Genomic DNA, 27,338 nt, shown 5'->3' with positions numbered 1-27,338 from the left:
GAACATTTTCATACCCCCGCCAAATTCCCTTAAGCCTGTTTGCAGTCAAACTCTGTTGCCACTTCCAGCCCCAGAAAACCACTGATGTGCTTTCTGGCTCTATAAGTTTGCCTTTCCTGGACATTTCCTGGACATGGGATCATTGAATGTATAATCTTTTGTATCTGGCTTCTTTTGCTTAGCAGTGTTTTTGAGTTCGTCCATATTGTAGTATCAGTACTTTATACTTTTTACTGCTGAATAGTATTCCATTGTGTGGATAACCACATTTTACTTATCCATTAACAAGTTGATGGACATTTGGGCTGTTTCCACTCTGGCTGTTATGAATAATGCTACTGTGAACATTAGCATTTTTCTTGGGTAGATTCCTAGGAGTGGAATTGCTCAGTTGCGTGGTAAGCTTATGTTTAACTTTTTGAGAAATGGCCAAACTGCTTTCCAAAATGGTGGCGCCATTTGTATTCCCACCAGCATTCCAGTTATCCCACATCTTTTCCAACAGGCCTTGTTGTCTTTTTGATTATAGCCATCCTAGTGGGTTTGAAGTGGTGTCTCACTGTAGTTTAATTTGTGCATCCCTACTGACTAATGATGTTGAGCATCTTTTCATATGCTTATTGGCCATTTTTATATTCTTTAGTGAATGTCTATTCAACACTTGCCCTTTTTTAAAATCAGGTGGTTTATCTTCTTGTTGAGTTGTAGCAATTCTTTATATATCCTTGATACAAGTTCTTTATCAAACATGATCCACGGATGTTCTCCTAGTCTGTGGCTTGTTTTTTCGTTTTCATAAGAGTGTCTTTTGACGTATAGAAATTTTTAATTTTAATAAAGTCCAATTTGTCAGTTGTCTCTTTTTTGGCTTATTTTTGGAGTTGTGTCTAAGACTGTTTGCCCAACCCAAGGTCATGAGAATTTTTTTCTGTTTTCCTCTAAAAGTTTTATAGTTTTAACTCTTATATCTAGGTCTGTGCTTCGTTTTGAATTAATTTTTGTGTGTGGTATAAGGGTCTAAGCTTTTTTTTTTTTTTTGCACGTGGATATCCAATTTTCTTAGCAGCATTTGTTGAAAAGACTGTCTTTTCCCAATTGAATTATCTTGGCACCTTTGTCAAAAGTCAGTTGATCATAAGTATAAGGATTTATTTCCAGTCTCTCAAGTCTGTTCCATAGCTCTGTAAGTCTGTCCTTATGCCAGTACACTGCCAATCACACTGTCCTGATTACTGTAGCTTTATGGTCAGTTTTGAAACTGGGTGGTGTAAATCTTTTAATTTTGTTCTTCTTTTTTAAAATTGTTTTGGCTATTCTGGGTCCTTTGCATTTCCATATGATTTTTAGGATCATCTTGTCAATTTCACCGCCCTCCCCACCCCCCCCCCCATCTTGTAGGATTTTGATAGAGGTTGCATTGACCCTGCAGATCAGTTGGAGAGATTTACCAGCTTAACAATAGTTAGTCCACTGATGCATAAATTCTGTATTATTCCTTCTGTTGATGGGCATCTGGTTCTTTGTTATTCTTTTTCTTTTTTCGTTATTGTGAACGACGTTGTGTGCACACTCTTGGACGTGTCTGCTGGCCTTTCTCTAGATGAAGGCCCATCCCTAAGAGTGGAATTGCTCAGGTCTAGGGTGTTTGCCTCTTCATCCTTACTGGATGGTGCCAGATTATTTTGCACAGTAGCTGTGCCAGTGTCTTCTCGTAGCAGCAGTGGAAGTGTGAGGGTCTGTGCTGTTCAGCATCCTACCAACATTTGGTATGAGCAGACTTTCTATTTTAATCTCCCCAATTTGGGAGGTAATAAAATCATATTTTATTGTGGTTTTAATTTGCAGTTCCCTGATTATAATAAGATGGAGCATCTTTTAACATGTTTATTGGCCATTACAGTTTTCTTTTCTGTAAAATGCCTTTTGTTGATTCCTTTTGCTCATTTTTCCATTATGTTATTTGTATTTTTCTTATTGATTTTTGTCAACCTTAAAAATAAAACAGCTAGTTTATTCAAAACGAGTTTATTCGAGAATAGCCAAAGAATTGCAGTTTGGGATGTGTGTGCTGTGGCGGACCATATGCAAGTCTAACAAACAAGGAAGAGGAAGGGTATTTTACAGAGAAAAAGGAGGAAGTTGGGATGGGTTGTTTTGAAGGAAAGTCCGTAGGAGTAAAGTGGGAGTTCAGGGTGATGACACGCTCTCATTGGCTAGCTGCTAGGCTAGTGGATTTCTGCTTGGGATGCAGTGTACATTTCTTCCCGTAGTTAACAATCCCTCCTGTTGAGGACTTCTTCCTTTGGGGTCTGTAATGGACTATCTTTCCTGTAGTTGACCTCAAGTGGTACTGCATGGGAGCTCCCCCTTCTGGCCCCTCCTGCCTCCATTTTAAATAAGATTTCCCTTTATTAATTTTCACAATTTTTCAGATTTTTTCTCATTATATCTTGGGTAATAATTATCCTCTGATTAATTATTCTGCTTCCTTTCATCCATCCATTCATTCTTCCTTAGTACTCAGCCATAAATTATCTTTTAATTTATACATTTGCTTTGGCTATTCAGATTCCTTTTTAACCCTAACTTAATTTTAGAAACTGCTAGTGTCCTTCTAGAATATTGCTAATTGGAAATAAATGAAAAAATCCTTTTTGTATTTTTCCAGCAACATTAATAAGTTTGATAGCAGGTATTTCAAGCAGAGTAATTTATCCGTCAGTTGTTCAGGAAACGTGTGTGACAATGGTTCTCTGCCTCGGCTGCACATTAGAATCACATGGGAGCTTTAAAAAATGTGAGTACAAGCTGCACCCCAGACCAGTTTAATCAGAGTCTCTGGGAGTGGGCCCCAGCTGCCGTCATTGTTAAAAGCCCCCTGGATGGTTCCGAAGTGGAGAACACCTGGTTTACAGAAGGCTCAGTCCATTCAGAGTGTGCTGCGGATTGTGGCTATCACGAGCCCCGTGGGTCCCAGGCTGGTTTCAGTGCCACCATCCCTGGAGCCCTCGTTGAAAACACTGCTTCCCTGCTGCCTGGGCTGGAGGTCTGGAGTCGAGCAGGGAATCTGTTTTTTAACACGCACCCTGGGGTGCCTGATTCTTACAGGACAAGTTGAGGAAACCTCACCAAAGCTTCAAAAAACTAGAATCTTGAAAATAGCGATTTAATAGCTAACTCCGATTTATAACATTATGATGACTTTAACTATGGATTAGAAAACTTTTGCTTCCTGTTATCCTTCGTAAAACCTATGTTCTGTGACACCAGCTTGGGGGAAAATCAGTGCACAGATGTTGCGCAGCGCCAGCTGTGTTTAATTTGCAGTCTTCTGTTTGAATTCCCTCTCTCTCACCTCACCAGCAGGCAGCCGCTCATCTCCGAGGGGCCCTGGGTAGGAGCTGGGGAGATGTCACATCCCTGGGAACCGAGAGCTGTGTACTGTCAACAGTCTCTAGGATTCCGAGTTGTTTGTCTTCTCCAAGCCCTGAAATCTCACGGGGGTGTTGTTTAAGTTGGAGCTCTCATAAAGGGCATTTGAAAAACACAAAGCGAGGCATCAGGAAATGGAGTTCTAGGTCCATCCAAATGCCACGTTGGTGTCAACACCATTGTTTTCACAGCTTACGTTCCCCTCACCCCTCCGCCTCCACCCCCAGTAACATTTGGACTGTGAGAGGATGTTTCACAAATTAGACACGTTGTTTACTTTTAGACTGTAATGCTAGGGAGAAACTTGGTGAATCGAAGACTTTAGATTGGGTAACAACGCCAAAGTGTCAGCCTACCTCTGGATCGGATAAACTTTCGAACCATTCTCTGCCGTTGGAAATGCATATTAAAGGACCCTTTCTAAATGTCCAAATGTTTTTTTATTTTTAAGTGACGTTTATCTGAGAGTCAGCCACTGGAATGACAAAGTATGGCAGGGTGATTTAGTTCCTTATGCAGACTTTTGAATTTGTGAAGACTTGGACGCATTAAATGTAGTTCTTCAAAATAGAAGTAGGTTTTCTGTTTCTGATTATAAAAGCTGACTTAATCTGGGGTGTTTGGGCCGCTGTGTGTGGCTGCAGTCTTCCTTAAGAGTCCTGAGCATGTCGATGGCCCTCTGGCACGAGTGACGCTATAGGGATTGAGCAATTCCTTGCAAAGCCGAAACGTTCCCAGCGTCGAAGGTCATAGTTCCAGAGAAACAGGTACTCGAAGCTTGCCCTGTTTCTTTTTGAGGGGAATATGGGAGTGAGAATCAATAACAGATGCTCGTGTAAGAAACCCTGGAGATTTACTTACGGGGTCATTTCCTGGAAGAGAGCGTTTAAGAATCGAGACCATCCTGAAATAAACCAGAGGAAGCCATGCTGAAGAGCAGTTGGAACAAGGATTGAGTCGTCTGCAAGCCCCTGGAGGGCGAGGTGTCAGTGACTTCCCTCCGTGGCTTTCGGTGTGACCCTGGTCCAGTGTATGAACAGAGACCCTTCTGGCTAAGGTTCCTCAGTCCTGTGGCCTTCCTGGAGGGAGGTGGCAGTGCCTTCCGAAAGAGGCTCTGTCGGGAGCAGCCTCTGGCTCCCTTTGTTGAAGGTGCTATGGTTTTGCGCATCTTTCTCTCTCCAGTGTCTAGCACACGCTTGGTCCGTGGAAAGCGCTGGCACTTTTGTGCAGGAATCCTTAGGTTTCCAGGCCTGGAGCGTTCCACTCAAGTCAAACACAACAGTAAATTTTCTCTTCTCTTGTTCTAGTGCTCGAAGCTTCTTTCGGACACAAGCGTTATTCAGTTCTACCCAAGCAAATTTGTCCTCATCACCGACATCCTTGATACATTTGGTAAGTGGAGTCGTTCTGCGTAGACTTAGGAAATACGTTTGTTGTGCCAGAAGTTGGGCGGCAGAGTTGCTTTAAGTTAGGCTCCGTGGCGGTTTAAGTAATTAGGTAAACCATGAGAGAGACCAGCCCCGCCCCTTCCCCCCATGCTCATTAACAAAGGTGCTGTTTTTGAAAGAGTCTTAAATTAGATTTTTTTCTAACCTTCTGGTAGGTAAGTAAAGTGAGTGAGTGAAGCGGCTCGGCGGGCACACGTCTGGTCTAAACCAGCTCGGGTCCGTCGCCATCTCATGGCATCTGGAACTCGCTTTGTTCAGAACTGAACTTGGCATCTCTTCCCAGCCCCTTCCATACCTTCAGTGGGTTTCTGTGTCGGGGAATGTACCCCATTGCCCCAGTGGGAAATCTGAGATTCTCCCCACCCATTACCCCATGTCCAGTCTATCACCAGGTTCTTCAGTTCAGCCTCCGAAATCTCTCCCCGTTGTGTCCATTTTTCTCCCTCTTCACTGTTAAAACCTTAGTCCGATCCACGCCCCTCTCCTTCCTGGGTGACGGCTGCAGCTCCTATGAGGTCTTCCTGTATCAGAGTGGCTGCTGCTTGTCCCACGCTCCAGCCCTCAGGCAGAATGATCTTTGGGGGCCCAGCAGAGGGGTCTAGACTGAAGAGGATAACCTGGAGCTCCTCTGGAGAAACAAGAGGCCTCTGTGCTACTTGGCGGTGGTCAGTGGCCAGAGCATCATGCCATTAACAGTTTGCCCAAACCACGCAGCCCTCTAGGCTGTACGTGATGTCTAGCGTCGAGGTGCCCATAATAACTGGGAACCAGTTGTCTTCTGAGAGCCGGACACATAGGAGATCAGAACACACATTCGCTGTCTTACTGAGGAACGACCAATGGGCTGCCAACCCGGCAAGTCTTGTCTGTAACCCACTGAAAGATCTCATGTGTCAGAAAACAAACTGTCACTCGGAGAGACCCATTTATTTCTGCACAGGTGACCGGAGACCTGAGTATATTAGTTAGAAGAAGTGATAGAAAATCCGATTCATACTAGTCTTGGAAAAGCGGGTATTTATTGGTTTATTTTGAAAAGTCCAGGGGTAGTTTCTGGTTTCGGGTACAGCTGGCTTCAGGAATTCAAACGATGTCTTCAGGACCTTGACTTTTTCTAGTGCTCTCCCTTGGGTTGGCTTCATTCTCAGGCTCCACAAGGTGTCCTCAGCTTCTGTCAGCTTTGCTGCCACTAGTCCTAGGACAAGGAAGAGCTTCTTTTTCCAAGCATTCCAACGGAAGTCCCGGGATCCCATCCCGTTGGCCTGGCTGGGATCACGTGTCGGTCCCTGAGCCAGTCATGGCATCAGGGATGAAATATGCAGGTGGTCTGGGCCTGGGTCACCCCAGAAGAAGAAAGGTGATGCAGTGGCCAGAAGCAAGGGGAATGGGAGCCAGCTGGGCTAAAAGAAGAGATGTCCCAGCTAAAAGACAGGACCTGTGGGTTCAGATGTCCTGGAGAGGGGGCGTCAGGCACTCTGCTGGGCGCAGAGGATGTGTCAGCAAATTAGAGACAAAAATCCCTGACTTTGTGGGCTTACAGGCTGGTAAGAGAGGATTTACAGAACAAAGAAGTAAACCTGGTTGTATGTTAAATGGTGATTGGGGATATGGAGGAAAAATAAAACAGCAGGGTGAGGGGAATTGAGGGAAGCAGGCAGGAGTGGGGGCGGGCTGTGCTTCTAAATAGGGTGGTCAGAGGAGGCCTCGCTGAGAAGGGGAGTTGTGAGCAAGGACTTGAAGGAGGGGAGAGATGAGCCACATGCTGGCAACATGGGGCTGGGTTAGGCCAAGGAACAGCCAGTGCAAAGACCCTGAGGTGGGAGGAGGTCTGGCAGGTTTGGAGAACTGAAAGGCCTGGGTGGCTGGAGTCGGGTGAGCAAGGGGTTGGTGGCGCAGGAGCTGACATGGCCAGAGTCTTGGACATTGGAAGGACTTGGGCTCTGACCCTGAGGGCATGAGGAGCCACCAGGGGTATTAAGCAGAGAAGACACACGATCTGATTTGGGTTTTAATGGGCTCTCTCTGGCTGCTGGGTTGGGATTAGACTGTAGGGTGAGGGTGGAGCAGGCAGCCCAGATAAGAGGCCATTGTAGCCCTTTAGGTGAGGAATGAGGGTGGCATGGACCCAGGGAGGTGGTGGAGATGGGAGAAGTGATCCAGAATGGATGGATGCATTGGGCCTCAGAATAGGTATCAAGTCACACGCTCCTTGGGCCTCGCCTTGTCCTCATACACAGCTTGCCTTCAGGGAGCGAGGACGTCAGTCAGGGAAAGAGGCCCCTGCCTGTATCTGGTTCTCTTGACAGTTCTGTTTCTTGTGGTGAATTAACACCTTGGCCTCCTGGGTTCCCTCGCCAGCCTCCTGCAAGTTTCTTTTGCATGAGTCAGCATCCCTGAGCAAGACTAGCTTGGGGACACCGATAAGATCCAGTCTCTAGCCTGCAGGCCTGGCTCGATCCAGACGAATTGCGAGGATTTTGGGCAGTCCTTCTGCAGCCTCTGCTGGTGGCGTCCCAGGCCCATACCTCAGCAAGCTGGGATGCGGTGCAGATGCCTGCCTCCTTGCTGTGTCGCAGAAATTAGCCGGGCTGGGAGTTGAGAATAACGGTAATAAACCCTCAACAAATAATGTCCTTGGGCCTGACCCAGGTGCTTTAGAATAGTAAGTCACGTCGTCTTCGTGACAGCCCCCTGTGAGGTCGGGTCTGTAATTGTGCCCATTTCACGGATGAGGAGCCTGACGCACAGAGAGTAAAGTAGCTTGCCCAGGGTTGCAAGGGTAGTGAGTGGCAGAGCTGGGACTCAAAGTGAGTTCTCTGCACAGTCAGAGCACTTGCTTTATTTCTCTTCTACTTGGCTCACGGGGGAATCTCTCCTCTCCTTGAAAATTATAAATTTGTATTCCTTTAATCCAGCAACTTCACCTCTGGGAATTCATTCCATTTGTGATTCCAGAAGATTAGAACCCAAGTGGCCCTCAGTAGGGCACCAGTTAAATAGATGATGATACATGTGTCTGTTGGAGCACCAGGAGGCCTCTGAGAGTGAGGATGGGCTCTGTGCTCCGCCAGGGAGATCTCCGGGGGTGTCGTCACGTGACAGAGTCAAGCTGCAGACTGGCTATAGAGTGTGCTCTGTTTTGTGTAAGGAGGGAGGAAAAATTGGAATGCTTGTTCATATTCGCTTGTGTTTGCCTAAAGAAGCATTAGAAGCATACCCAAGAAGCTAATAAAAGTGGAAACCTGCAGAGGGTGTGGATGGGGACGGGCTGGGAGAGAAACCCGTTCACTACCTTCGCAGCCTTTTTGAGTTAGAACCGTGGGAATGCTTTTCCTATTCAAAACCGAGCATTCAGGTGAGCTCCCTGCTTTCAGCAGCTACCCCCTTCCCCACTTTGGGTGGTCTTCCCAGCAGTGCTGTTGTCTGAATCTGTTGTGGATAACATTCCTCAGGTCTGGGGCAGGCTGTGTCTGCTGGTGCCCTAGGAGACTTCATGCTTTGGCCTGATGAGCAGGTTCCACTTTTTAAACAAGAGTGGAACTCAGCCATGCGTGGGTGGAAACTCGGGGTGCTGGGCCCATCTTGCAAGCATCGTCATTACTCTCTGCTCCGTAGAAAGGTGCGCGATGGTACAGGGGCAGGTGTTCACTGGTTGTTGACATGACTGACCAAGGGTTGGAGCATGTTGCTGGGCAGGGTGTGGGACATGGCCTGGGCATCAGCAGCGGGAAGATGCATGCTGGACTGTCATTTTGAGAGAGGCAGCGAGCACGGAGCTGGGCTCCGGAGCCCCTGCCTGCGTCCCACGCCTGCGTGCCCAGAGGCCTGCAGGGCTGTGTGGCAGAGCTTGCGGGCAGAGTCGGTGTCAACGACTCTGAACAGTGCCTGGCACTAAGTGCATGCCCAGAAAATGTTAGCTGTTAGCACTGTCCTTGCTTGTCTGTTTTAGTGTCCTTAATTCATAAGAACGTGAATCGAGAAAGGAGGTAAATCTAGGATTGGGTATTATTGTCAAAACTGTTGTCCGCTAACTTCACAAAGGAAGAAAAATTCACCAAACTTATTTGGCCAAAAGTGATTTTATAGTTAAAGGCCCCTTAGAATATGAAGGTGAATATAAAAAGTAGTTTTGTTTTTTGTTTTCTTTTTAAGAAAGCTAGTTTGAGAGAGATGGCAAGCTTTTTGCAGAGGAAGTAAAGACATTTGTGCTCTTAAGGCCTGTCTGCACACCACAGGAGTGAGAAGTTATGCCCAGCTGGGCTTGCTGTGATGGCCTGGGGTCAGAATGCGTGCAGCCCCGATGCGGGGGGGTTCTGTCTGCTCATCTCGGAGGAGGCCTCTCGGCAGCAGCTGTGGCTGCAGGTGACCAAACGCTTTCTGCCCAGTGACAGAGGCAGGTGGCTTTGACAACTGGGGCTGCTTCCCTCAGGCTCCCTGGGAACTTCTGAACTGAGTTGATGGTTTGGAGCCATGCTTCTCATCCTTGGCTGCACACCTGGGGAGCTCTAAAACCATTCCAGAGGGTCGTGCATCACCCCAGACCATTCACATCAAGACCTCTGAGGATGGACACAGCCGTCCGCATACTCACAGGCGGCCTAGGAGCTCTGAGTGTTCAGCCATGGTTGAGAATCACTGGAGCAGGGAGCAAGGCTTTTCGCAGTTTCTAGCGATCCCCACACCCAAGGCAAGTCTTAGCTCAGAGACCCATGGTGCCTGCCTAAATCAGTGGTTCTCACACTTGAGTGTGGATAAGGATTCCCAGCACAGTTATTCAAAATTTATATTCCTAGTCCTCACCCCACAAGATCCTCTTTTCCACTATCTCTGAGGGGGCCCCAGGAATGTACGTTTGCAACAGGTGTCTTGATGTGATGGTAATGGAAGTGGTCCACACTAGGGGAGAGGCCTGTGTGGCTCCTCTTTGCTTGGCTGGCTTCCTGCACATAATTCTGGCATCATGTTGTCTCTTGATGATGTCACTGGATCTTACGTTCTTTGACCAGAAATGGTCCTTATAACAATCCTGTCTCTTTTTCCCTGTGTGGACAAGGTATAAGGTTCTTCACTGCCCTGAATGATGGGGTTATAGGGGAAAAGATGAGCACAGGGAAATACTTTTGACATGAAAGGTGATTTGGGAGGATCCAGAAATGAATGGAACTATAATTTTTATCCCTCGAATATTGATAGCATTTTCCAAAATATGTGCACAGAATAAATCTTTTTGTGCTAGGTTAGGGGTTAGCCTGTAAACCAAGTCCAGACTGCCCACTTATTTTTGGAAATAAAGTTTTCCTGGAACACAACCACATTCATGTATTGACTTTTGTCTGTGGCTGCTTTTGAGCTACAACTGTAGAGTTGAGGAGTTGCGATAGTGACCTGTGACCCACACAACCTAGAATATGTTCACCTATCCATCCAGCAAAGATTAAGCACCCACTATATGCCAGGCACTGATCTAGTCCTGGGGATGTGTCAGCGGACAAAACACACAAATCTCTGCCCTCGTACAACTTGCATTGTATCAAATCTCAAATCGCAATGCTTCTAGGACCAGGTGAATCACATAAATAATTGTGAAGCAGGTTGTTGATGAGAGGTAGTAGGGAGCAGTGGAGACTGTGGCAAACTGAATAGTATATTTGCCATTTCAGGGGCAGCTACTAGTCTGTTCTAGCTCATTTTTATCCTATAGGGATATGGGCCGTTTTTGGCACATAGTATGTGAAGACGCAGGAAATCCAGTTTTTAATGTGAATTCTCCCAGTTTCTGTGTGTTGGCAGCTAACTCAAAAAAATGTTAAAACACTTTGTTGGCCACTGTGTTGTGGACCAAAGAAAACGGATCACTGGCTGGATTCAGCCCTCAGGCTGCCCGTTCACAGCCTCTGGCTAGAGTATGAGCTGGACCGTTCTCCATTGCGTGGATGGAGCTGCCTGAGGCTCCTTTAGCCCCAGGTTTCAGTTAAGACTCTAACGGGAGAAGAATCACTTTCCTGCCTCTCACAGAGAGTAAAAGTCCCCTCTTCTATTATAAACGAAAACAAAAGAAACGTGGCTTAAAATGTGTCCCACTAGGTGGCGGCATACTATAACAAGTTAAAGCTTGTCTGAGCGCTCGCCATCTCTGTCCCTAATTAACAAACGTTTATTTACTGTTTGCTCCTGAAGAGCATGACCATCTGTCCTTTTCTCCCCAGGAAAGCTGGTGTACGAGCGCATCTTCTCCATGTGTGTGGATAACCGCAGCGTCTTACCAGGTAATGTCATAGCTGTTGCCTGGGTTTCGTTCTGCCCTGGCGTCAGGATTGGAAGGTTTATATCAAGTCAGGATTTATTGAGACCCAATATAAAGTTGTTTATTTTTGGTGTATTAAAAGTAAAAGAAACACCTTGCCAGATTTCTGACCGTCTCAGTCTTCTAAAAGCATTAGAAGGTTTTCAAACACCCCGGCTAGGAATTTGGGCAAGTCATTTGAATCCACAAGAATGAAAATATATTATCATTAGATTCAGCTGAACTTTCACACCAACTTGATGTCCTCTGCTGCTTGACTGTTTGTTTTTTTTTTTAAAGATTTTATTTTTTTCCTTTTTCTCCCCAAAGCCCCCAGGTACATAGTTGCATATTCTTAGTTGTGGGTCCTTCTAGTTGTGGCATGTGGGACGCTGCCTCAGCGTGGTCTGATGAGCAGTGCCATGTCCGCGCCCAGGATTCGAACCGACGAAACACTGGGCCGCCTGCAGCGGAGCGTGCGAACTCAACCACTCGGCCACGGGGCCAGCCCCTGCTGCTTGACATTTTAATATTGTCCCTGCATAGCTTTCCTAAGAAGAAAATGCTTTAAAAAACCAACTTTGTATATATTAAAGAACAATGTCAAATAAATCAATAACAACAGATGCTTTGAATCTGCAGTCTTTGCCCAAGTGATGTTTGCATGAAATTTATTGCCAATCAATTTCAAGTTCTCAGGCGCTTATAATGGGACAACCAGATTATGAATTTCATTTGTCATATAAATGACGATGATGTGTCTGGCCACATGGAACTCTCGGCAGCAGCTTCCTTTTCCTTTTAGCCCTCCCTTCAAGTTCCCAGCGCTGCTGTAGGAAACGTTATCCTGCAGCCTCCTGCTCCTACTCAGCTGATGGCATCAGCAATAGTGACCCATAATTTGACCCCTGTTCATTCATTCATTTTTTCTTTTGCCCATCTATGTATGCGTATGTATGTGTGTATGTGTCTGTGTTTTGAAAACTATTTAATACTCCTGTTTCTCAGAAAGAAAGAGAGAGAACTCTACAGACCTTTAGGGCCAGCACAGCTCTTAGGAATCATCTTGTCTCATTATAGATGGGCCCACCCCCTGTGGGGGAGTCAGGGGCTTGCCTATGGTCCTGCTGCCAGCTGTGGAGAGCCTTTGCTCTTAGCGCTGGACCTGCGCCGTCCAATATGGCGGCCCGGTCACGTGGGGCTCTTGAACGCTTGAGAGCTTCCAGTCCAAACTGAGATGTGCTATGAGTGTTAAAAAATACACTGGATTTCAGAGACTTAACACAAATAAAAGACCATAAAGTATCTCACTAGTAATTTTTTTTATATTGACTACATGTTGAAATGATATTTTGGATAAATTGGGTTAAATGAAGTATATTATTAAAATTTCACCTGTTTTGTTTTCCCTTTTTGAACGGGGCTCACATGCTGTTTCTATTGAACGCTGTTGCTCTAAATCGCCCCCCCACCACATCACACCTGTGAGGTTTTTAGCAGCTCCTCCCATGTTCTAGGCTTCTCGAGACTGGGAACCCGTGAGCCTGGAAAGGTAGGCAGGGGCCAGCAGAGAGCAGGGGCCTCTGTGTCGGCTTAAGGCTTTGGGAAGTCCGGATGAGTTTATTGTACACTTGCCAGCTGGTATTCCATGTGCTCTGTCAGCAGCAGTGAACTCTCAGCCTGTAGGTGGAATTAACCCGTTTCAAATCTGTGTTTTCTTTGGCTGCAATGGTATTTGGCCTTTTGGTACAGGTGCTGCTTCTCCCTACTGTTGTATGTCTACCTGCTTAAAAATCTTTCTATTACTTGCCTGGCCCCCAGGGGCATTTGAGTTTGCATCCAGTGCAATCATTTTCCTTCTTCCTAATTTTCACTAGTTTAGTTACAAACAACATTTTAGGACCAATGAAGGAAAAATGACTAATAACTTGCTCCCTGCCTAAACTAGAAAAGTTCGAGATAAAAGGCTATTTTCATATTCCCTTCCAGTTCTTGTCGAAGTATACTAATAGCACTTCCATCACGAAAGTTCTTCACTCTCCCGTTTCTGTTTTTCACCCTGAGCGATGCAAATCTGGCTTTTGTTTTCTTGAAAATAACTTCTTCATTCTTTTTCCCCTTTCAGTTAAAATCTTCATCTACTACGTGTTACCTCTGGTTCCAAGAACCTGAAAGAGAAAGGGGCAGACTCTTCTCAGAAATGTCAGCCGTCTTGGGGATGATTCTTAATAATTATGAGGAGAGCTTTTGAAATCCGTGCCGAATTCTGCCTAAAGAAATTAGGTTTAGAGAGAAATCTGTTGTCTTGTGCACTCATTCTGTCCGCTTGAATCAAGTTCTGACTGGTGAATTTCGTCTTTGAGCCTTTTACCTTCAGGAGCCTCAACTCAGGTGGAGTTCTTAGGAGTTTAGAAAGATACGTGTCCTGTGGGTTCACGGAAAGTACCCGCTGCGAGATGTGGGAATTTGCCCACGTTTCTTAGTCCAGCGTATGTGTACAGAGACCACCCACTCCAAGTGATAAGTAACTTCATTTCTATCTTGGGAGAAGCGATGTGGGTTATTGAGTCGTGGTTCTCATCGTCAGCTGTGGGCATTCCCTTCTTCAGCTTTGCCCCACGGCTGACGGAGGCTGCATGTGGGGGAGCAGCGTCCTTGACTGACCTGGCCTTTCAGGCACGTGCTAAGATGACGTGACAGCCCTATAAGCACTTTTATGTGAAGAGACCTCTCACCGCTGGGGCAGAGACTTGGCAAGTGGTCCCTTCTCTCCTCCTAACATATCCACAGAAGTTCAGGGTTGGAAAAGAAGCACCGTATAAGAAAAATAAGTGAGAACTCGACGGAAAAATCTCTGCTCTTTGTCACACTGAAATCTCTTCAGAGTTAATTTCCAAATTCTGAGTTCATTTTCCATGTAGCAGCCCAAGGGCTAGAGTATGAATCATGTTGTGTCACGTCATGCCATCCCTCTGTTCAGAAACTCGTGGAGTTCCCGTACACTTAGAAGAACTCTCACCAAGGTGGCAGCCCTGTGTAACCTGGTTTGTGATGCCTGCTTCTCCCCTTCCTGCTCACCACGTTCCTGCTCTTTGACCATAGCAGAGGTCATACTTACCGCAGGGCCTTTGCACTTGCTGTTTCCTCTTTCTGGAAATACGTTTCCTCCACATCTATGCACGGCTGGCTCCTTTTTGTAATTGGGGGGTCAGCTCAAATGTCACCTTTGCAGGAGCCTTCTCTGACCACCCTATCTAATGAACCCCTGCAACTCAAGTCACCCTCTATTCTAATACCTACTTTTGTATCTTTCATGGTGTTGACTGTTATTGGATATTGTCTTATTTGTTTCCTTGCTTATTCTTTTCCCTGTTGATTACGTTTTCTCCCCCTGTGTAAACTTCACGAGGACAGGGTCTGTCTGATGTACTGTTACCTCTTCAGGGCCTGGAATAGTACCTTTAGTTGGTTCTTAAAACATTTGCATTGAGCAAGTGAAGTAAAGGAATAGAATATTTAGTTTGCTGAAAGACTTTATCTGCATAATGTAGTCCTTTTCCTACATCGTCTCTCGAGCTGGAAGGAAAGCCAGCAGCCTGTGTGTTGGTGCATGCAGATTACTGTGTGGCTTGCAGTCCATATGCATACGTGTGGTGGCTTGCCTTTCCTGTGATTCCCAGCTCTCTTCAGAAACCTGAATCCTGACGGTCCCACCCTTTGCTGAACCTCTGTCCCCTCAGCTGGAAAGTGAGGGATTTTATTAGATGACCTCAGAGACTTGTTTTTGTTTTGGGTTTCAAGTCTCACGATTCAGTCATACGAAGGGAAGTTAATCCCGCCCCTCCCTGTTCCACAAGGCAAGATTGACAAGTGAATTTAAGAATAACCCTTATCTTTTCCTGTCTGGGTCTCTTGGAACTTGAAAAAACTTACTTTAAGTGCCCGGGTTTAGGCCAGGAAAGGGAAAATGGTAATTTCCCTTCCCTTTGAAAATGGCAAGTGAATAATTCTGGAATGAATGAAGCAGGCTAGAACATCCAAAAATAGATAAATACTTGAGATTGCAATTCCAAAATATCTGCAGTTGTGATTAGTGCCTGTTCTCTGCTGGTGAGGTACCTAGGGGTTTATCTTTTTGCTGATTCCCTAGGAATTTTGATGACCTTTATTTTGTGCCACCAAGTAGCAGAAAGCAGAATCAGGAACGAAAAATGACCCCCTGCACAACATGAGAGCCACCGGGCTGACCTTCACTTGGGTCTTTTAAAGTAATGAACTTCTCCCTTTTTGATCGAATCCTAAATGTGTGCGGCACGTCCCGTGCTGGGATCGGGCTCCAGTCTGTATGGAAATCACGTAGAAAAAATCATTTCCGTGCGAGGGTGCCACAGTGGCCTTCTTGGTGTTGATGAGAGTTTTTGTTTGTTTTTTCATTTTTCTGTACTCTCTTCCATTCCTTATTAAGATGTACATAAAGATTAAGCTTGGTTGCCAGTGTTAGGAAGCTCCAAATGACAACAAAGAAGGTCAGGGCTGGTGGGGCAGCCAGCCCGTGGTGCCCAGGATCCTGACTTCTCTCTTGCTCTCATGATTCAAGATGATTATGGAGGTTCCAGCCATCGTATCTGCATTCCAGGCAGCAAGAAGGAGTGAAAGAGGTCAAGCCCCTTTCCTTAAAGCTATTTCTTAGAAGTTGTACTTCTGTTTATATCCTGGGACCAGAGCTTGGCCGCTTGGCCACACCTAGCTGCAAGGATGGCCATACGCCCAGCAAAAAAGTGAGAATTCTCTGATTAAAGAGGAAGAGAACAGATAATGGTTGAAACTGGCATTTTTGGCACTACTCAAGTCTTAGAACCAGTATTGAGCTGGCACCCTAACTCTGGCTAGTTTCTGGCCTCGGGTCCTTGGTTTACCTTCACCTCTGGCCCATGTGATATTTGGAGCACAAGCTTCCTTCACATTTTATGTTAGAGTTGCAGGTTCCTAAAGCATCTGGGATTCTCAATTATATCACTATAGTTACTGGTGGGTACACCAAGACCTCTGGATTATATTAGAGGCAGTGGCTAAGAATGTAGGCTCTGAAGTCAGACTGCCTGAGTTGAATTCTAGCTCTTATATTTGTTTGCTGTGTGCCCAGGGCAAGTTACTAAACTTCTCTGGGGCTTGGTCTCTGTGTCCATAAAAGAGGGTAATAAAAGTAGATACTTCGGAGGGCTGTGGTGGGGAAGGAGGTGAGCTGACGTCTGTAAAGCACTCTGAACAGCGCCTGGCACTTCGAAGGCCTCTGTGTGTAAGCTCTCATTGTCACCAATTGTTTCCTAATAATAATAATGATATTTGGAAGGAAAGAGATGGAAATTCTGGGTACCCCACTCCTTCTTCTGCTCCATTGTAACCTTTCCCTATCCCAGGACTCATGGCAGCTGAAACAGATCCCGAGAATTGGGAGGGCTGACGGATATTATTTTTGTATTACAGATCACTTCTCTCCAGAGAATGTAAATGACACGGCCAAAGAAACGTGCTTAAATTGGTTTTTCAAGATCGCTTCCATCAGGGAACTCATTCCAAGATTGTATCCTTTTTTTGTCTGATGCCTTTAAAGATAGGCTTGAAAGGGTTGGGCTGTTAACAGAAGCCATGTGATGGGCACCCTGAAATTCCTGTTGAAAATTCGGTGCCGTCACGGTTGCTAGCCTGAAAATACCCGGCCGGCCGCACTGTGGGAGCCTGTACACTCTTGTTCTCTCCAAAGGGTTCTCTGCTTTTTTTATTTTGAATATGATGCCATGTACGAGGCTTTTGTTCCCTTGAGGAACATTCTCACATTAATCCTCTCAGTTAAAGTGCTTCATCTTTGTGTTGTCTGTTTCTGACAACTTGAAAGGAACAAGGTCAGGCTTCTGTGCACAAATGCCGGTACTGAAGGACAGAGAAGGCGACTCATGCACCTAGCAAATTGTAGTTACCTGAAGTGTGTTCTTTCCTCATAAAGCCTTGGTTGGAAATGCTCAAAACCCAGCTTAAATTACAGCATGCAACCATGAATCAGCATGTAACATTTTCCAAATTTTATTGTAAGTGTGTATGAAACCTTGAGACCCAAATATAGAAACCACAAGCCACTAGCTAACTCAGTTCCCTGGGTTGTTGAGAGCCATCTTGGCCCCCTCTCCTGAAGACATGCCTTGTTCTGTTCGTGAACAGTTTAGTCTTTTCCCGTAGGGAACAGCCTGTCTGGAAAATATCTTCCTTACCTGAATGTTTTTGTAGTTATGTGGAAGCATCCATTCTGAAGTGTAACAAGTTCCTCTCCAAAACGTAAGCCTCTGAAATGTCTAGAACTGTAATATTTCCAAAAAGTGTCTCACACACACACACACGCAGCACACACTAATGGCAATATAATAGTGGCCATCATTCTTTGGGTACTTAGCATGTAACAGATCTGGTGCCAAGCACCTTCCATGCATTTTCTCATTTAATTCAAATGAAAACTTAATGAAGTAGAGAGAACATTTTAATCCCTGTTTTCTAGAGAAGACAACTCAAGCTAGGAGAGGTTGGTTGAGTTGCTCATGAGACAGCAGCTTGGCTGGATTTGAGTCCTGGCTCTGCCATTACTAGCTGTGTGGTCTTGAGCAAGTCATTTAGCATCTCTGACCCTCGGTCTCCTCTGAGAACAAGACCCTAAGAAGAGGTCTGGGAGAGTCCGGTAGCCACATGCACTGCACTGAGAGCAGCACCTGCCATGCAGTGCGCCCATGCTCAGTGTTTGCTGCTGCGTCCACGATGATGACGATGACGATGATGTCAGAGCACAAGTCTTTGCCCCTGGTCCCCGTTCTACCGTGGGTCACCTCTGACATTGTTTTGAGAGGCATTCACAGAGCCTAGGGAAACCAGATCTCCTTTCTGCAGAACCAGTGAAACGCCGAGTCATGTTGGGTGGCAGCTAGATGGCGAACTCCCTGAAGGCCTGGGCTGACTCACGAGTCCTTTGGTAGGACTTAGTGTGTGACTGGGATCTGGGGCTGGCTGGGGTCGTTTGGAGGGATAACACTCGTGCTGCAGGAACAGTTATTTCCCCCTCCCGGTTGGGGCAGGATAATGCCTGAGGCAGAGGAAGGTTCTGTGTCTCGGGAGGAATAAATCAGAGTTCACGTTAACAGATTCCTGATGCCGGCTCAGGGGCTAGGTGTCCGGTGCTAGGAAGGGCCGGGGCACAGGACAGCAGATCAGTGTCACAGCCCATGGACAATCCCTGGAAAACAAAAACTGCTAAGTTAATAGAATAAATGTGACCTCTAACAGGGAAAAAAGTAAAGGTTAGACTCCAGCTCTGAGCAGATAGTAAAGGTGGAAGAAACCATTCCGTGAATGAATCGTGTCTAGAGAGAAAGACTCTTGTTACGTAGCCTTAGAAAACTCGGAAACTTTGACCTTGGTTATTCCTGAAACTTGATTTTTTTCCCCCTAAATTTAGGAAGTTTAGCTTTATGTTTATTTTAAAAAGAACAGGGAGCTCTCACAGGGGTATAATGCTGCTGTCTTTTTGTTTCTAACAGGGGGATTTCGGAATGTCTTCCCCGATTGACATGCATGATTCGAGGGATCGGGGACCCGCTGGTGTCGGTGTATGCCCGGGCCTACCTCTGCCGGGTAGGCCGTGTCGCGTTGCTGTGCTCCCAGACGTGGCAGTTCCCTGTTTCCTTAAATGTTCCCGAGGCTTCTCCTTCACCACCACCTCACAAGTCACTGGAAGAAGGACTTTATTAGCTTCTAATTTTAGAACACGGCTCTTCCACAGAAAGCAGAGCTGTAGGATTTCTTTTAAAAATTAATTTTAAAGTAGAGCCACTTACCGTAAGTCTAATTGGAGGCCTGTAAGGTCGTTGTCTTACAAATGAACTGGTTTTCAGAATTAATTGTTCCTCCATTCTTGCTGGGAAGGAGACTCCCAAGGCCTTTCAGCTAATGGTTTGCTTTTCATTGACTTGAAACGTGCTTTCCCTTTGCCTTGAATGTGGTCGCTTGGTTAGTTTCTCCGTCCTCATATTAAAGGGTCACTCAGAGAGCAGTCGGTGCGGGCTGTCTGGCTGGAGTGGTGCTCCTTGCGTTGACAGGCGTCAGGGTCTGTGTAGCCTGCCTCGGAGGGCGCAGGCCTGTCTTCACGGCTGCTCTCTTGTGTAAGGCAGTCCTGGTTGTAAGTCACTCGACCTTTCTCTCCTTTAAAGCACCGTGAAGAGCTGTTAGTTTTTCATTTGTGAAGAATGCAACCCATGGAGTTATCGGTGGTTTTTCTTGAACTTGTGTGGGGGCTTTGCCTCCATCAGCTTTCAATGGAGCCTCCTTGCTAAGCCCGTCAGCTTCTTTCCCCTTTACAGGGGGCTCATTGCCCTTCTTCCAAAGGGTCCTGAAGAACCCAGACTTCCTTGAGGACAAAGCCACGTGCGGTTAGACTCCCTGCTCCCCACTAGGGATTACTCACATCATTAAATCAGAAGGCAAGAACCAGTATCCTTTCATTGGCTTCTTTTATGTGACATCTAGCAAACGACAGAAGCCCCGTGGTCTGTGTCACAAAGAAATCAGTCATCGCCCTCAGTGAACAGCAGACATCCTCACGAAGGGCACTTTTTAAAGATCTTTTCCATGATAGACGAGAATGAAAGAAAGAGTCTGCCATTTAAGGGCGACCTACTCTGTGACCGAGGCCAAGGTGTGTGGGTGCTGCCGTCTGCTTCTAACTTGGGGTGTCTTTTCATGCGGGAATATCAGGTATGTTTCCTGGAGCTTCAGCTCTGGAATCTATCGCAGCCTGAATACTCGTTCCGAGTCAGTGTTGGCTGAGGGCCTACTGTGCACAGAGCACTGCTGGGTCCTGTGTATCCTCGTTTGCACATTCGCACACTACTGCCTTTCCTCTTCTAGAACAGAGCAAATTCTTTGGACTCGCCTAGACATCAGTTGAATAATGGAGTAATAAAGATTTAGAGTTACCGTGTGTCTTATGAAGATGATTCTGGTTATTAGAGAAATCAGAAAGAGTGAGGAAATGCCCATTGCTCACAATCATGTTCAGTTTTAAAGTTTGATGTCAGATATACAAGTTAGGGAGGAGATAATGTTTGTTACCTATAAAGTGCCTTTGAATGGCAGATGTAACTTTAAAACTTGGTGACAGTGAGGAGAGATGGCAGACCCGTCCCAGGAAGACTGGTGGGGAAATGTGCTGAAATGATTTCTGTCAGTCCAGGCAGTGTCTATCATGGAGCAGACCTATAAAAATTTTAGTTTCTAAAAATTTTTTTACATAAAAAGAATAAGAGTAAGGATTCTTCCAGTTTGCAAGTAGCAAAAGGCCACTCATACTACTTTAAGAGGGATTTATTGGCTCTGAAGAGTCTAGGGGTAGTGCAGGCATGGCTGGATCCAGGGTCTTAGAGCATTGTCAAGAATTGTTCCTTCCTCATGGCTCAGCTCTGCTCTCCTCTGGTTAACTTCATTCTCTGGCTCACTCTTGCGATATGGTGGCCCACAGCAGCTCCAGGCTTCCATTCTCCCAACTTAGGGACTCCAGTGGAAGGGGAGTGCCTTCTCCCCAGTCGTTTCAGTCAGAGTCTCAGGGCCGATTCTCAGTGGACTCTCTTGGGTCACTTGTCTATCGATAGACCAATCACTGTGGCCATGGGATGAGCTAGGCCTATTGACTGAGCCTGGATCATGTGCCCATGGCTGGAACTCAGGGTGGGCTGGGTCCAGCTCTGCCACAAATCTCATGGTCCGAGAGGAGAGTTTGATTCCCGAAAGACAAATCCGGTTTGCTGATAACAGGAACAGGGAATGAGTGCCAGGCAGGCAGAAACAGCAGATGGAAATCATGAGCCACTACTCACGATGCTCTGTGTAGAAATCTTTTCAACCCAAGCAGATTCGCAAGCTGCTCATTTGGCTTGATGGGAAGAGAGAAACAAAACGCAAAAGTGAGTGAGTGGGCAGGGCGTAGGGGGAGCTCCAAGCTGTGTATTAAAGGAAAGTGTGATTAACTCCTCTTCTAAGGCAGGGCCCCTTCAGCTCATCTCCACGGCTTGTCCACTGGGCCTTTCTTTGCTGTCACCTAACAGATAATTACTGCCTTTTCTACGATATGATTAAGTGGAAGGAAAGACAATATAATCAGAACACTGTAGAACTGGGTCTGACATTTGTTGTTAGTATTTTTTTAATCTACGGCCTTGCCCTTGGAAACATCCCCTACAGCTTTAGAGCCGCCTTCGGAGTTTAACGCCCCAATGGTTCTCGCATAATTTTTCTCAGAAGCATTCTTCCCAGCCATCTGAAAAATATCACGATCGTTAATCTTCATGATCTCTGGGGAGGGAGCGGGGAATGGCTGAAATCTGTCGCCAGTGGAAAAAACCAGGTCTCAGAAAAGCAACTTCCCTTCAAAGCTGTTTTTGTGGTAAAGGCAGCAATTTGGAATTGAGGTGTACGCAAGGAGCTCGGTTTAAGGAACCTTATAATGCTTCGTTTTGTTTTAAACGCATGCCTCCTGTCCACAGCTCATACCTTCACTTTACTATCCCAGCCCAGGGCTCTGGCCGCCTTTTCTATGATTAGCAAATTTTCTCAGCTGGAAATGTTATAATCTGTTTTTTAACCAATGAACGCAGGAGCCAATGGACGAGAGCATTGTTACGCTTCATGCTTGTTTTATATAAAATTGCTTAAAATATATTAAAATTAGTCTGCTTCCCTGACTGCCCAGCGAAGAATGAATCCATCTATTTTAACAACGCCGCAGTGAAGTCCCAGCTGACCCTCTTACATACCAAAATCTTTTTGCTTCATTTACTAAGTACAGCCACATGTGTGTTTATCATTTTTTTGAGAGGAAGAGAAGATCGTGTACACAAGCTTGGGAGTCCATGCCTCCGTTAGTGCTATATTGATTTGTTCCCTCAGTCATCTGTTCAGAAAGGCATTTGTTACCTTTGGGAAATTGCGAAGACAATTAACTGCAAATGTTGCCCTTTTTTCATTAAAAATAGCTCCTCTGGTTTTTCTTATAAAAGCAATCCATGTTTATTGAATAAGAAAACAGAGAAGCTAAAAGAATAAAAAGTAACTTTCTGGACTTCTCCATGCCTATATCTGTCTGTGTGTATATTTTTAATTTACAAAGATGACGTCATACTGTATATATTATTTGCAACCTGTTTTTCCATAATTGAGGTCGTTTCTTTTGTTTGGCTGCAGGTGGGAATGGAAGTGGCTCCACATCTCAAAGAAAGCCTAAATAAGAACTTTTTTGACTTCCTCCTCACTTTCAAACAGGTAAGAGAACAGTATCAGAACAGCTAATTGATCTAACAGTCACATGATCGTGAATTTACAAAACCCTGTTGGTTTTCCAAGTTGAGATTGCCTTAAAGCTCTTTAAATGTGTAAACCCTGGAAAACTGCACCAGCGTCTGTTACAGACAATTAAAATGTGTTGATTGTACTGAACGAGCAGAGAGAATTAATGTGCATGTGTTAACAGGAAGCGTCTCCAGCTGATAAGTCTTTCTTCTTAGCATCTGCTGGCTCCATTTTTATCAAGTTACTTCTTTACACAGTGCACATTCCCAAAACAGCTCAGTTTGATGACATGGGAAACTGTGTGTTTTTTTTCTAGTTAAAAAAAAAAACCCTGAGAACCCAGGCTATTTCTCTCAGGGCCATCCAAATGCTTACAAGTGTGCACAGTCTGTGAGGCACGCACGCTCCGTTTATTCTGTGACTTCTCTCTCCTTCTTTTCCTAAGTGTTTATTTGGTCTCCTGTAGATTCATGGGGATACGGTCCAGAACCAGCTGGTGGTCCAGGGAGTGGAGCTTCCATCCTACCTCCCCTTGTACTCGCCTGCCATGGACTGGATCTTTCAGTGCATTTCCTACCACGCCCCCGAGGTAACTGCCAGGTGGCTTCAGAGCGAAGTTCACCCCGAGGGGAAATGCTGGGGCTCCTCTCTCCTCTGTATAGTGTCATGATGACCTCTTCACTAAACAGGGCTCATTCATAACAGCTATAGCAACAGCAATCCTGGACAGCCTTTAGAGGGCTCACCATTGTGGCTGGTTCTCTGCTCAGCACTTTTGCTAGATTGGCTTGTTTAACGCCTCTGGGAGGGGGATGTGGAGGCCTAGAGAGGCCAGCTACCTATGTAAGGTCACACAGCTAGAAAGTGGTGGTGACTGGACACAAACCCACGGAGTCTGACTCCAGGGCCAACAGGCTTCATTGCCTCTTCACTGACATTCATGCATTCCTTTTTTGTTTATAATGATCTAATCAAGTTGGTAGAGCAGGTAATATTTTCCCCATTTTGTAGAAGGAAGTGAAACTCAGATATATAATTGCTTTTCTAAGATTCCTTTTTTTTCTTTTTGTCTATCTGGAGCATTGTCAGGCATTGAAGTGAAGTCTGAGTCATAGCAGACCTACTCTTTTTTTTCTTCCCCAAGACTGAGAAGCAGTTTCAGTAGAACACCAGTCCACGTTGTCACAGTAACTGTGATAGATGAAGCTTCCCGTGTCTTCTGGTTGTTGAGCATTTATTCTATGGAAGAGAAGCGGGGCCTTGCTACAAAAGGATATATGGAGCAAAGCAAACTTCTTTTCCCAGAAGCTGCAAAGACAGATTGACAGCCCTAAAGAAAGAGAAAAAAGGATATGACTTTGACTAAGCAATCCCACTTTTAAGAATATCCAATAGAAATAATTGGACACGTGCATAAACACATAGGTTTGGTCATGCTAGTGCAACATGGGAGACAACCACCAGAAGGGGATAAGTCATGGTCTAGGTATTGAGAGAAATGTTATGGGGTCATTTGAAATGATGGGGACCCAGGGTGAAGATCTGGATGTACTGACATCAGGGTGTTCACAAGATGCTGCTGAGTGAAAAAGGAGCTTGCGTATGTTGCTGTGTGTCCTCAGTGGTGGTGGTAGTGTGGCCTGGTGTTCAGGTTTGGGTTCTGGAGCCACAGGGCCTGGGTCTGTCTCAGCTCTGCTGCTCACAGGTGTGGGGATAAAGCAGGGGTCAGGTCACTTGTCCCTAACCACTCTGAGCCTTTTTTCTTCATCTGTAAAATGGGAGCAATGATAATTCCTATTTTCTAGTCTGTGGCATAGATCAAACAGGACAGTCCCTTTCCAGGACTTAGTGGATTTTCCCACACCTAGTGCTTGAATGTTTGTTGAGTCGTCAGGATTGCAAATGTGATGTTTATATCTGCATGGGAGAATTGGGAAGGAGGTGTGACGAAATATCGCTGGAGGGTGAGATTTTGGCTTAATTTGTTTTTCTTATATTTTCTAACTTTTCAGCCAGTATGATGCATGGCTTATATTTTTGTTTTTCCGAATCCTAAAGTATGAGGGGAAAAATAGGGACACCTTGTATTTCAGGTGATTTTTTTTTTACCATTGAGTAAATTGATTTTATATCAAGTCAGCATAAATGGAAGATTGTTTGAAAATTTGCCGACCGTTCTCTGTGATCTTCAGCAGAGGCTCAGTAGCCACACGCTGGCCCAGGCTCCTGGGACGAGGTACCACGAACGTGCCTGTGCAGAGGGAGCTGCGCTACCCGTGTGACTGAGTAGTTGAGATGGATGAGCAGGACAGACGTGATTGAAAATGAGAACACTTATTTTTTTTCTCCTTATTTTAATGAAAGGCAAAGTCAGATTAAAAACAAAAGGGACGTGTCATAAGGCGTTCTTCCTTTTATTTTAAGCACCAGTAATCTCAGAGGATGGCAAAAGCTGGGAATAGAGCTTTCCTGGGGAGTAAAACTCTAGGAAATCATTATTGCTCTAGAAGAAGTGATTAAAAAAATTAGGTCACCTGAATAATAATAAACCCTGATTCTTGGGGCACTTAAATGAGGGACTTGCTGTGTCTTGTAAAAAAGCAAAAATCATTTTCAGAATGAGGAGGAATTGATGTCAGTGTGGAGGGTGGTGTGGAAAATGTGGTGACAATAGGTGCCCAGAAGCTCTTGACAGTGGCTGGGATATGTCACCTGGGGAGTTAGAGCTGTTTGTGTCTTTAAAAGCCCACACCTCCCAAACTGGGGCTGTTGAGTTTGGCTGCAGCGGTTGGTAATATATAGGGCAGGCACCCGAGAGAGCAGAAAGGAGAACTGTCTCCATGAGAGGAGGGAGAGAGGCCCTCAGCTACCGATGTGTGATGTACACATTTTTGATAGAAATTTCTGGTAGAAATTGAAATCCAGAATTCCGCCCCTACTCCCCCCAAATCAGGGAGTGATTATTCAAAAAGGCTTTTTTGTTGTTGTTTGAAGACAGGATTTTTTTCCCCTCTTATACAATTTAAAATAAAATTATCCTAAGTAGAAAATAGATTTATGCCCCCCATTTCAGGGACATTCTACACAGAAAAAAGCAACCGTTTCACAAAACCTGCTTTTGGGCAGTGAAAACGAACCCCTTGGTAAGCTTCTCATCGTTTCCAGCAGGTTTTTGTTTGCTGGGGGTGGTGTGGGAGGCACAGAGTGGAAGGCCTGACCCCTGATGTCCGTGGCAGGTCCTGTCAGATAGGGAATCCCATGGGATCCCTTGCTAGGCTGGGCCATGCAGGTTGTGAAGGTCGAAGGAGGGAAGAGGAAAGTGGTGGAGGCTGGGGCAGAGCTAGGTTCAGACTTGGGCTGTGTTGCCTTGGGCTGCGTGACTTCTTTGTGCCTCAGTTTTATCAGCTATAAAATGGGGCCAATAGTAGAAGCTTCCTTGAAGGGCTGTTACGAGGTGACTGTGGTAACCCATGTGTGTGCATGGTAGGCACCAGGCAGTGGGGGTGGCTGCCGTCGTCGTGTTTGGTCTTAACAGGACTCACTGAGTGGATGGGGTCCTAAGCTGACTTAAGGCCAGGAGACAAACCGGGGCCCCTCCAGCAGCACTAAAAGAAGAGCTGAGGGAAGGGACCTGTACAAACAGAGGCAGCTAAGAGGCATAGTAAGGGGACCAGCCTTCTGGAGGAGAGTGAGAAATTAGACTGACGGGGAGCAGACTGGGTCGCGCTGGGCCAGGCTGCAGAGTCTGTGGAACCTCACATCATGGAGACCAGGCAGCTCTGGAAGATTTCTGATCAGGGCAATGATTTGAAAAAAGTGGCTCTTGGAGAAGATCAAACTGGTAGAGGCGTCCCAGATGAACTGGTTAGAGAGAGGAGGACTGGTTGGTAGTTGTGGGAAAAGGAAGAGACAGAATGGATAGGAGAGAATTTCATAATCAGAAAACATTTATTAATAAAAATACATCTTCATTGGAAAGAATTTGGAAAAAATAAAAAGGAGAAAATTAGCCACCTCAAATCCTGCCATCCATAACTGGGCAATATTTAACATTTTGGTACATTTCCTTTTTAATACTTCTCTCTCCTTTCTCTCTGTCTCTCTCTAATTTTGTTTTGTGGATGAGAATTTTTTTCCTGTATAATTTTATGGTGCTTTCCCCTCACTTAACATTAAATAAATACCTATTGTTAGTAAGGTTCTGTGGGGGCTGGCCCTGTGGCCGAGTGGTTCAAGTTCCGCGCACTCTGCTTTGGTGGCCCGGGGTTCGTGGGTTCGGATCCTGGGTGTGGACCTACTCCACTTATCAGCCTTGCTGTGGAGGCATCCCACATACAAAGCAGAGGAAACTTGGCACAGATGTTAGCTCAGGGTGAATCTTCCTCAAGCAAAAAAAGAGGAGGATTGACAATGGATGTTAGCTCGGGGCAAATCTTCCTCACCAAAAAAAAAGAAAATTCTGTGGCCCTCAGTCATTTCAGGAGGTGTTTAGAAGGCAGAGTGAGTCTGTTGCATGTGGACAATGTTGGAGGAGGGGAATGAGTCGAAGATGTGGCTAAGCTGCTGAGCCTTAAACACAGTTACCTCTTTGTGCTGCTCACGGTGTTCCCAGCTCTGTGTCAGTTCCTGGGCCATCTTAATTCACTCTCACAGCTTCCCGAGGCGAGGTATTGTCATCATCCTCGTCTTACAGACTTAGACTTCTGGCCCCTGTGGCTTACACACTTGCTCAGTCACACAACTAGAAAGAGTCAAAGCCGAGTAGCCATTTTGGCGGTAACTCTGAAACCAGCAGATTTGTT

General features: G+C 45.7%; 1 protein-coding gene across 2 annotated transcripts in view; it reads left to right on the top strand.

Annotated features, from left to right (window-relative positions):
• The window catches only part of VPS35L (VPS35 endosomal protein sorting factor like), a 112,146-nt gene that overhangs the window by 22,480 nt on the left and 62,328 nt on the right, over positions 1 to 27,338 (top strand). For both annotated transcript variants that reach the window (XM_070566569.1, XM_070566570.1), the window contains exons 8-14: positions 4,740 to 4,824; positions 11,087 to 11,146; positions 16,648 to 16,744; positions 17,443 to 17,490; positions 18,738 to 18,831; positions 22,432 to 22,509; positions 23,003 to 23,125. In XM_070566569.1, coding sequence (XP_070422670.1) covers positions 4,740 to 4,824; positions 11,087 to 11,146; positions 16,648 to 16,744; positions 17,443 to 17,490; positions 18,738 to 18,831; positions 22,432 to 22,509; positions 23,003 to 23,125 — 585 coding nt within the window. The remainder of the gene's footprint in view (positions 1 to 4,739; positions 4,825 to 11,086; positions 11,147 to 16,647; positions 16,745 to 17,442; positions 17,491 to 18,737; positions 18,832 to 22,431; positions 22,510 to 23,002; positions 23,126 to 27,338) is intronic.

This window comes from Equus przewalskii, chromosome 12 (genome assembly GCF_037783145.1).
Source record: "Equus przewalskii isolate Varuska chromosome 12, EquPr2, whole genome shotgun sequence".
NCBI lineage: Eukaryota > Metazoa > Chordata > Mammalia > Perissodactyla > Equidae > Equus > Equus przewalskii.
This window is presented reverse-complemented; position numbering and strand designations above follow the sequence as displayed.